The sequence below is a fragment of the Oncorhynchus keta genome, chromosome 7 (assembly GCF_023373465.1).
Source record: "Oncorhynchus keta strain PuntledgeMale-10-30-2019 chromosome 7, Oket_V2, whole genome shotgun sequence".
Taxonomy (NCBI): domain Eukaryota; kingdom Metazoa; phylum Chordata; class Actinopteri; order Salmoniformes; family Salmonidae; genus Oncorhynchus; species Oncorhynchus keta.
Genome location: NC_068427.1, coordinates 54,223,805 through 54,235,333, shown reverse-complemented (window position 1 = coordinate 54,235,333; position 11,529 = coordinate 54,223,805). Strand labels below are relative to the sequence as shown.

The 11,529-nt window shown below is 44.9% G+C and overlaps 1 protein-coding gene across 1 annotated transcript in view; it reads left to right on the top strand.

The window, feature by feature from the left end:
• Nucleotides 1-11,529, top strand: part of als2a (alsin Rho guanine nucleotide exchange factor ALS2 a) — a 139,721-nt gene that overhangs the window by 84,728 nt on the left and 43,464 nt on the right. The window contains exons 18-22 of the mRNA XM_052523270.1: nt 2,592-2,659; nt 3,574-3,640; nt 4,447-4,619; nt 5,159-5,224; nt 5,339-5,437. Coding sequence (XP_052379230.1) covers nt 2,592-2,659; nt 3,574-3,640; nt 4,447-4,619; nt 5,159-5,224; nt 5,339-5,437 — 473 coding nt within the window. The remainder of the gene's footprint in view (nt 1-2,591; nt 2,660-3,573; nt 3,641-4,446; nt 4,620-5,158; nt 5,225-5,338; nt 5,438-11,529) is intronic.

The window sequence follows — 11,529 nt, the reverse complement described above, 5'->3', positions numbered from 1 at the left end:
CTTCTGCTTGATTTCTGCTTGTTCTGCTTGACTTCTGCTTGTTCTGCTTGACTTCTGCTTGTTCTACTTGTCTTCTGCTTGTTCTACTTGTCTTCTGCTTGTTCTGCTTGACTTCTGCTTGTTCTGCTTGACTTCTGCTTGTTCTACTTGTCTTCTGCTTGACTTCTGCTTGACTTCTGCTTGTTCTGCTTGACTTCTGCTTGTTCTGCTTGTCTTCTGCTTGTTCTACTTGTTCTGCTTGACTTCTGCTTGACTTCTGCTTGACTTCTGCTTGACTTCTGCTTGTTCTGCTTGACTTCTGCTTGTTCTGCTTGACTTCTGCTTGTTCTGCTTGTCTTCTGCTTGTTCTACTTGTTCTGCTTGACTTTTGCTTGTGAAACAATAAAATCCACTGCGCTGTGACTGCACTGACATCACTGTTCCGTCTCCCTCCAGTTCTCATCATGTCTACTCCCTGACCACTCTCTGGGTGGAACCCATCACTGTTCTGTCTCCCTCCAGTTCTCATCATGTCTACTCCCTGACCACTCTCTGGGTGGAACCCATCACTGACATCACTGTTCTGTCTCTCTCCAGTTCTCATCTCATCATGTCTACTCCCTGGCCACTCTCTGGGTGGAACCCATCACTGTTCTGTCTCTCTCCAGTTCTCATCATGTCTACTCCCTGGCCACTCTCTGGGTGGAACCCATCACTGTTCTGTCTCCCTCCAGTTCTCATCATGTCTACTCCCTGACCACTCTCTGGGTGGAACCCATCACTGTTCTGTCTCTCTCCAGTTCTCATCATGTCTACTCCCTGGCCACTCTCTGGGTGGAACCCATCACTGTTCTGTCTCCCTCCAGTTCTCATCATGTCTACTCCCTGACCACTCTCTGGGTGGAACCCATCACTGTTCTGTCTCTCTCCAGTTCTCATCATGTCTACTCCCTGACCACTCTCTGGGTGGAACCCATCACTGTTCTGTCTCCCTCCAGTTCTCATCATGTCTACTCCCTGACCACTCTCTGGGTGGAACCCATCACTGTTCTGTCTCCCTCCAGTTCTCATCATGTCTACTCCCTGGCCACTCTCTGGGTGGAACCCATCACTGACATCACTGTTCTGTCTCCCTCCAGTTCTCATCATGTCTACTCCCTGACCACTCTCTGAGTGGAACCCATCACTGTTCTGTCTCCCTCCAGTTCTCATCATGTCTACTCCCTGACCACTCTCTGGGTGGAACCCATCACTGTTCTGTCTCCCTTCAGTTCTCATCTCATCATGTCTACTCCCTGGCCACTCTCTGGGTGGAACCAATCACTGTTCTGTCTCCCTCCAGTTCTCATCATGTCTACTCCCTGACCACTCTCTGGGTGGAACCCATCACTGACATCACTGTTCTGTCTCTCTCCAGTTCTCATCTCATCATGTCTACTCCCTGACCACTCTCTGGGTGGAACCAATCACTGTTCTGTCTCCCTCCAGTTCTCATCATGTCTACTCCCTGACCACTCTCTGGGTGGAACCCATCACTGTTCTGTCTCCCTCCAGTTCTCATCATGTCTACTCCCTGGCCACTCTCTGGGTGGAACCCATCACTGACATCACTGTTCTGTCTCCCTCCAGTTCTCATCATGTCTACTCCTGACCACTCTCTGGGTGGAACCCATCACTGACATCACTGTTCTGTCTCCTCCAGTTCTCATCATGTCTACTCCCTGACCACTCTCTGGGTGGAACCCATCACTGACATCACTGTTCTGTCTCCCTCCAGTTCTCATCATGTCTACTCCCTGACCACTCTCTGGGTGGAACCCATCACTGACATCACTGTTCTGTCTCCCTCCAGTTCTCATCATGTCTACTCCCTGACCACTCTCTGGGTGGAACCCATCACTGACATCACTGTTCTGTCTCCCTCCAGTTCTCATCATGTCTACTCCCTGGGTGGAACCCATCACTGTTCTGTCTCCCTCCAGTTCTCATCATGTCTACTCCCTGGCCACTCTCTGGGTGGAACCAATCACTGACATCACTGTTCTGTCTCCCTCCAGTTCTCATCATGTCTACTCCCTGACCACTCTCTGGGTGGAACCCATCACTGTTCTGTCTCCCTCCAGTTCTCATCATGTCTACTCCCTGGCCACTCTCTGGGTGGAACCCATCACTGACATCACTGTTCTGTCTCCCTCCAGTTCTCATCATGTCTACTCCCTGACCACTCTCTGGGTGGAACCAATCACTGTTCTGTCTCCCTCCAGTTCTCATCATGTCTACTCCCTGACCACTCTCTGGGTGGAACCCATCACTGACATCACTGTTCTGTCTCCCTCCAGTTCTCATCATGTCTACTCCCTGACCACTCTCTGGGTGGAACCCATCACTGTTCTGTCTCCCTCCAGTTCTCATCATGTCTACTCCCTGACCACTCTCTGGGTGGAACCAATCACTGTTCTGTCTCCCTCCAGTTCTCATCATGTCTACTCCCTGACCGCTCTCTGGGTGGAACCCATCACTGTTCTGTCTCCCTCCAGTTCTCATCATGTCTACTCCCTGGCCACTCTCTGGGTGGAACCAATCACTGACATCACTGTTCTGTCTCTCTCCAGTTCTCATCTCATCATGTCTACTCCCTGGCCACTCTCTGGGTGGAACCCATCACTGCCAGCAGCAACCTGTAAGTTTAGTCTACCTGCTATCCTTCTGTCAACCAATAACTGACTAGCCTGTTCTAGCAAGGGGGAGTATGGGGTTGAGGTCTGGTAACACCAGACTAATCAATGACTAATGTAAACTCAGCTAAAAAATAAACGTCCTTTCACTGTCAACTGAGTTTATATTCAGCAAACTTAACAAATATTTGTATGAACATAACAATATTCAACAACTGAAACATAAACTGAACAAGTTCCACAGATGTGACTAACACAAATGTAATAATGTGTCAGTATCTGGTGTGGCCACCAGTCAGTATCTGGTGTGGCCACCAGTCAGTATCTGGTGTGGCCACCAGCTGCATTAAGCACTGCCGTGCATCTCCTCCTCATGGACTGCACCAGATTTGCCAGGTCTTGCTGTGAGATGTTACCCAACTCTTCCACCAAGACACCTGCAAGTTACCGGACATTTCTGGGGGGGAATGGCCCTAGCCCTCACCCTCTAATCCAACAGGCCCCAGACGTACTGAATGGGATTGAGATCCGGGCTCTTCGCTGGCCATGGCAGAACTCTGACATTCCTGACATGCAGGAAATCCCGCACAGAATGAGCAGTATGGCTGGAGGCATTGTCATGCTGGAGGGTCATGTCAGGATGAGCCTGCAGGAAGGGTGCCACATGAGGGAGGAGGATGTCTTCCCTGTAACCCACAGCGTTGAGACTGCCTGCAATGACAACAAGCTCAGTCCGATGATGCTGTGACGCACCACCCCAGACCATGACGGACCCTCCACCTCCAAATCGATCCAGAGTACAGGCCTCGTGAAACGCTCATTCCTTTGACGATAAACGCGAATCCGACCATCACCCCTCGAAAGTTTATTTTTAAATCTCCTACTGTTCTATTTAATGCTGTCTTCTTCTGCCCCCCAGGTATGGAATTAAGGTGACATCTCCAGAGGAGAGCTTCACTCTGATAGCATCCTCAGCTCAGGAGAAGGTACAGATCTCAGTCTAGTGTCTGGTTGACACACCTCATAATCCCAACTCTGATAGCATCCTCTCCTCAGGAGAAGGTACAGCTCTCAGTGTAGTGTCTGGTTGACACACCTCATAATCCCAACTCTGATAGCATCCTCAGCTCAGGAGAAGGTACAGCTCTGTCTAGTGTCTGGTTGACACACCTCATAATCCCAACTCTGATAGCATCCTCAGCCCAGGAGAAGGTACAGCTCTCAGTCTAGTGTCTGGTTGACACACCTCATAATCCCAACTCTGATAGCATCCTCAGCTCAGGAGAAGGTACAGCTCTCAGTGTAGTGTCTGGTTGACACACCTCATAATCCCAACTCTGATAGCATCCTCAGCTCAGGAGAAGGTACAGCTCTCAGTGTAGTGTCTGGTTGACACACCTCATAATCCCAACTCTGATAGCATCCTCAGCTCAGGAGAAGGTACAGCTCTGTCTAGTGTCTGGTTGACACACCTCATAATCCCAACTCTGATAGCATCCTCTCCTCAGGAGAAGGTACAGCTCTGTCTAGTGTCTGGTTGACACACCTCATAATCCCAACTCTGATAGCATCCTCTCCTCAGGAGAAGGTACAGCTCTGTCTAGTGTCTGGTTGACACACCTCATAATCCCAACTCTGATAGCATCCTCTCCTCAGGAGAAGTTACAGCTCTCAGTGTCTGGTTGACACACCTCATAATCCCAACTCTCCCAGTAGATCCACATCAGACTAACCACAGCTGTCTTTGACTCCTAAGGTTGACGTGTCCCACTGTTCCCCTCTGTCCCTCTAGGCTAAGTGGCTGAGGGCTATTAACCAGGCCGTGGAGGCGGTGTTGACCGGAGAGGGGAGCGGATCTGGAGTCCCCGCTGTCTCTCGTACCGCCTCCTACATCTTCTACAAAGACCTACGTCTGAAGGATGCCTCCTACTCAGGCCGCTGGCTGTCTGGCAAACCCCACGGCAAGTGAGTCTAAAGGAGGGACGGGTTTACAGAGAACTTTACAGAGAACTTTACAGAGAACTTTACAGAGAACTTTACAGAGAACTTTACAGAGAACTTTACAGAGAACTTTACGTGGAACTTTACAGAGAACTTTACGTGGAACTTTACCGAGAACATTACCGAGAACATTACAGAGAACATTAGAGAACATTAGAGAACATTAGAGAACTTTACGTGGAACTTTACGTGGAACTTTACGTGGAACTTTACAGAGAACATTACAGAGAACATTACAGAGAACATTACAGAGAACATTACAGAGAACTTTACAGAGAACTTTACAGAGAACTTTACGTGGAACTTTACAGAGAACTTTACAGAGAACATTACAGAGAACCGGGAACTGAAGGTGTTCTAAAACCAATCGTTTGTATTAGCTAGATTATTTACACTTTCTAGTAGGTCTATCCTTAACATACAATTCTGCACTATTGTATAATAAGGCCAAAGTCTTTTAGTTTGGTTTGTGTTGACAGATTGTCTTCTTCGTTTTCCAACAGAGGGATCATGAAATGGCCAGATGGCAGAAAGTTCACGGGGACCTTTAAACAAGGACTGGAGGACGGGTCAGTGTCAGAGTTCAGAGTTCAGAGTTCACAGTGGTTAAACCAGGCAGTGTGAGAGGCATGGTCAACAAGCAGATGTTGTAACCACTGTGTTTTTGTCTCTTGTGCCTGTAGCTATGGAGACTGTATAATGCCAAACAAGATCCTCAACAAGAGTGATCGTTACCAGGGTCACTGGAGAGATGGGAAGATGCATGGCTTTGGGACGTACAGGTGAGTTACTGTGTTCACCTGTATATACTACAGGGAGTTACTGTGTTCACCTGTATATACTATAGTCAGGGAGTTACTGTGTTCACCTGTATATACTACAGTCAGGGAGTTACTGTGTTCACCTGTATATACTACAGTAAGGGAGTTACTGTGTTCACCTGTATATACTACAGTCAGGGAGTTACTGTGTTCACCTGTATATACTACAGTCAGGGAGTTACTGTGTTCACCTGTATATACTACAGTCTTACTGTGTTCACCTGTATATACTACAGAAGGGAGTTACTGTGTTCACCTGTATATACTACAGTCAGGGAGTTACTGTGTTCACCTGTATATACTACAGTCAGGGAGTTACTGTGTTCACCTGTATATACTACAGTCAGAGTTACTGTGTTCACCTGTATATACTACAGTCTAGTTACTGTGTTCACCTGTATATACTACAGTCAGGGAGTTACTGTGTTCACCTGTATATACTACAGTCAGGGAGTTACTGTGTTCACCTGTATATACTACAGTAAGGGAGTTACTGTGTTCACCTGTATGTACTACAGTCAGGGAGTTACTGTGTTCACCTGTATATACTACAGTAAGGGAGTTACTGTGTTCACCTGTATATACTACAGTCAGGGAGTTACTGTGTTCACCTGTATATACTACAGTCAGGGAGTTACTGTGTTCACCTGTATATACTAGTCAGGGAGTTACTGTGTTCACCTGTATATACTACAGTCAGGGAGTTACTGTGTTCACCTGTATATACTACAGTAAGGGAGTTACTGTGTTCACCTGTATATACTACAGTCAGGGAGTTACTGTGTTCACCTGTATATACTACAGTCAGGGAGTTACTGTGTTCACCTGTATATACTACAGTCAGGGAGTTACTGTGTTCACCTGTATATACACAGTCAGGAGTTACTGTGTTCACCTGTATATACCAGGGGAGTTACTGTGTTCACCTGTATATACTACAGTCAGGAGTTACTGTGTTCACCTGTATATACTACAGTCAGGGAGTTACTGTGTTCACCTGTATATACTACAGTCAGGGAGTTACTGTGTTCACCTGTATATACTACAGTCAGGGAGTTACTGTGTTCACCTGTATATACTACAGTCAGGGAGTTACTGTGTTCACCTGTATATACTACAGTCAGGGAGTTACTGTGTTCACCTGTATATACTACAGTCAGGGAGTTACTGTGTTCACCTGTATATACTACAGTCAGGAGTTACTGTGTTCACCTGTATATACTACAGTCAGGGAGTTACTGTGTTCACCTGTATATACTACAGTCAGGGAGTTACTGTGTTCACCTGTATATACTACAGTCAAGGGAGTTACTGTGTTCACCTGTATATACTACAGTCAGGGAGTTACTGTGTTCACCTGTATATACTACAGTCAGGGAGTTACTGTGTTCACCTGTATATACTACAGTCAGGGAGTTACTGTGTTCACCTGTATATACTACAGTCAGGGAGTTACTGTGTCACCTGTATATACTACAGTCAGGGAGTTACTGTGTTCACCTGTATATACTACAGTCAGGGAGTTACTGTGTTCACCTGTATATACTACAGTCAGGGAGTTACTGTGTTCACCTCTATATACTACAGTCAGGGAGTTACTGTGTTCACCTGTATATACTACAGTCAGTGAGTTACTGTGTTCACCTGTATATACTACAGTGAGGGAGTTACTGTGTTCACCTGTATATACAACAGTCAGGGAGTTACTGTGTTCACCTGTATATACTACAGTCAGGGAGTTACTGTGTTCACCTGTATATACTACAGTCAGGGAGTTACTGTGTTCACCTGTATATACTACAGTCAGGGAGTTACTGTGTTCACCTGTATATACTACAGTTACTGTATATACAGTCAGTGAGTTACTGTGTTCACCTGTATATACTACAGTGAGGGAGTTACTGTGTTCACCTGTATATACAACAGTCAGGGAGTTACTGTGTTCACCTGTATATACCCCAGTCAGGGAGTTACTGTGTTCACCTGTATATACTACAGTCAGGGAGTTACTGTGTTCACCTGTATATACTACAGTCAGGGAGTTACTGTGTTCACCTGTATATACTACAGTCAGGGAGTTACTGTGTTCACCTGTATATACTACAGAGAAGGAGTTACAGTATATACTACAGTCAGAGTTACAGAGTTACTGTTCACCTGTATATACTACAGTCAGGGAGTTACTGTGTTCACCTGTATATACTACAGTCAGGGAGTTACTGTGTTCACCTGTATAACTACAGTCAGGGAGTTACTGTGTTCACCTGTATATACTACAGTCAGGGAGTTACTGTGTTCACCTGTATATACTACAGTCAGGAGTTACTGTGTTCACCTGTATATACTACAGTCAGGGAGTTACTGTGTTCACCTGTATATACTACAGTCAGGGAGTTACTGTATTACACAGTCAGGGAGTTACTGTGTTCAGATACTACAGTCAGGGAGTTACAGTTACTGAGTTACTGTGTTCACCTGTATATACTACAGTCAGGGAGTTACTGTGTTCACCTGTATATACTACAGTCAGGGAGTTACTGTGTTCACCTGTATATACTACAGTCAGGGAGTTACTGTGTTCACCTGTATATACTACAGTCAGGGAGTTACTGTGTTCACCTGTATATACTACAGTCAGGGAGTTACTGTGTTCACCTGTATATACTACAGTCAGGGAGTTACTGTGTTCACCTGTATATACTACAGTCAGGGAGTTACTGTGTTCACCTGTATATACTACAGTCAGGAGTTACTGTGTTCACCTGTATAACAGGGAGTTAGTCAGGGAGTTACTGTGTTCACCTGTATATACTACAGTCAGGAGTTACTGTGTTCACTGTATATACAACAGTCAGGGAGTTACTGTGTTCACCTGTATATACTACAGTCAGGGAGTTACTGTGTTCACCTGTATATACTACAGTCAGGGAGTTACTGTGTTCACCTGTATATACTACAGTCAGGGAGTTACTGTGTTCACCTGTATATACTACAGTCAGGGAGTTACTGTGTTCACCTGTATATACTACAGTCAGGGAGTTACTGTGTTCACCTGTATATACTACAGTCAGAGTTACTGTGTTCACCTGTATATACTACAGTCAGGGAGTTACTGTGTTCACCTGTATATACTACAGTCAGGGAGTTACTGTGTTCACCTGTATATACTACAGTCAGGGAGTTACTGTGTTCACCTGTATATACTACAGTCAGGGAGTTACTGTGTTCACCTGTATATACTACAGTCAGGGAGTTACTGTGTTCACCTGTATATACTACAGTCAGGGAGTTACTGTGTTCACCTGTATATACTACAGTCAGGGAGTTACTGTGTTCACCTGTATATACTACAGTCAGGGAGTTACTGTGTTCACCTGTATATACTACAGTCAGGGAGTTACTGTGTTCACCTGTATATACTACAGTCAGGGAGTTACTGTGTTCACCTGTATATACTACAGTCAGGGAGTTACTGTGTTCACCTGTATATACTACAGTCAGGGAGTTACTGTGTTCACCTGTATATACTACAGTCAGGGAGTTACTGTGTTCACCTGTATATACTACAGTCAGGGAGTTACTGTGTTCACCTGTATATACTACAGTCAGGGAGTTACTGTGTTCACCTGTATATACTACAGTCAGGAGTTACTGTGTTCACCTGTATATACTACAGTCAGGGAGTTAGTTACTGTGTTCACCTGTATATACTACAGTCAGGGAGTTACTGTGTTCACCTGTATATACTACAGTCAGGGAGTTACTGTGTTCACCTGTATATACTACAGTCAGGGAGTTACTGTGTTCACCTGTATATACTACAGTCAGGGAGTTACTGTGTTCACCTGTATATACTACAGTCAGGGAGTTACTGTGTTCACCTGTATATACTACAGTCAGGGAGTTACTGTGTTCACCTGTATATACTACAGTCAGGGAGTTACTGTGTTCACCTGTATATACTACAGTCAGGGAGTTACTGTGTTCACCTGTATATACTACAGTCAGGGAGTTACTGTGTTCACCTGTATATACTACAGTCAGGAGTTACTGTGTTCAGTTACTGTGTTCACCTGTATATACTACAGTCAGGGAGTTACTGTGTTCACCTGTATATACTACAGTCAGGGAGTTACTGTGTTCACCTGTATATACTACAGTCAGGGAGTTACTGTGTTCACCTGTATATACTACAGTCAGGGAGTTACTGTGTTCACCTGTATATACTACAGTCAGGGAGTTACTGTGTTCACCTGTATATACTACAGTCAGGGAGTTACTGTGTTCACCTGTATATACTACAGTCAGGGAGTTACTGTGTTCACCTGTATATACTACAGTCAGGGAGTTACTGTGTTCACCTGTATATACTACAGTCAGGGAGTTACTGTGTTCACCTGTATATACTACAGTCAGGGACTGTGTTCACTGTGTTCTGTGTTCACTGTATATACTACAGTCAGGGAGTTACTGTGTTCACCTGTATATACTACAGTCAGGGAGTTACTGTGTTCACCTGTATATACTACAGTCAGGGAGTTACTGTGTTCACCTGTATATACTACAGTCAGGGAGTTACTGTGTTCACCTGTATATACTACAGTCAGGGAGTTACTGTGTTCACCTGTATATACTACAGTCAGGGAGTTACTGTGTTCACCTGTATATACTACAGTCAGGGAGTTACTGTGTTCACCTGTATATACTACAGTCAGGAGTTACTGTGTTCACCTGTATATACTACAGTCAGGGAGTTACTGTGTTCACCTGTAGTTACTGTGTTCACCTGTATATACTACAGTCAGGGAGTTACTGTGTTCACCTGTATATACTACAGTCAGGGAGTTACTGTGTTCACCTGTATATACTACAGTCAGGGAGTTACTGTGTTCACCTGTATATACTACAGTCAGGGAGTTACTGTGTTCACCTGTATATACTACAGTCAGGGAGTTACTGTGTTCACCTGTATATACTACAGTCAGGGAGTTACTGTGTTCACCTGTATATACTACAGTCAGGGAGTTACTGTGTTCACCTGTATATACTACAGTCAGGGAGTTACTGTGTTCACCTGTATATACTACAGTCAGGGAGTTACTGTGTTCACCTGTATATACTACAGTCAGGGAGTTACTGTGTTCACCTGTATATACTACAGTCAGGGAGTTACTGTGTTCACCTGTATATACTACAGTCAGGGAGTTACTGTGTTCACCTGTATATACTACAGTCAGGGAGTTACTGTGTTCACCTGTATATACTACAGTCAGGGAGTTACTGTGTTCACCTGTATATACTACAGTCAGGGAGTTACTGTGTTCACCTGTATATACTACAGTCAGGAGTTACTGTGTTCACCTGTATATACTACAGTCAGGGAGTTACTGTGTTCACCTGTATATACTACAGTCAGGGAGTTACTGTGTTCACCTGTATATACTACAGTCAGGGAGTTACTGTGTTCACCTGTATATACTACAGTCAGGGAGTTACTGTGTTCACCTGTATATACTACAGTCAGGGAGTTACTGTGTTCACCTGTATATACTACAGTCAGGGAGTTACTGTGTTCACCTGTATATACTACAGTCAGGGAGTTACTGTGTTCACCTGTATATACTACAGTCAGGGAGTTACTGTGTTCACCTGTATATACTACAGTCAGGGAGTTACTGTGTTCACCTGTATATACTACAGTCAGGGAGTTACTGTGTTCACCTGTATATACTACAGTCAGGGAGTTACTGTGTTCACCTGTATATACTACAGTCAGGGAGTTACTGTGTTCACCTGTATATACTACAGTCAGGGAGTTACTGTGTTCACCTGTATATACTACAGTCAGGGAGTTACTGTGTTCACCTGTATATACTACAGTCAGGGAGTTACTGTGTTCACCTGTATATACTACAGTCAGGGAGTTACTGTGTTCACCTGTATATACTACAGTCAGGGAGTTACTGTGTTCACCTGTATATACTACAGTCAGTTACTGGTTCAGTTACTGTGTTCACCTGTATATACTACAGTCAGGGAGTTACTGTGTTCAC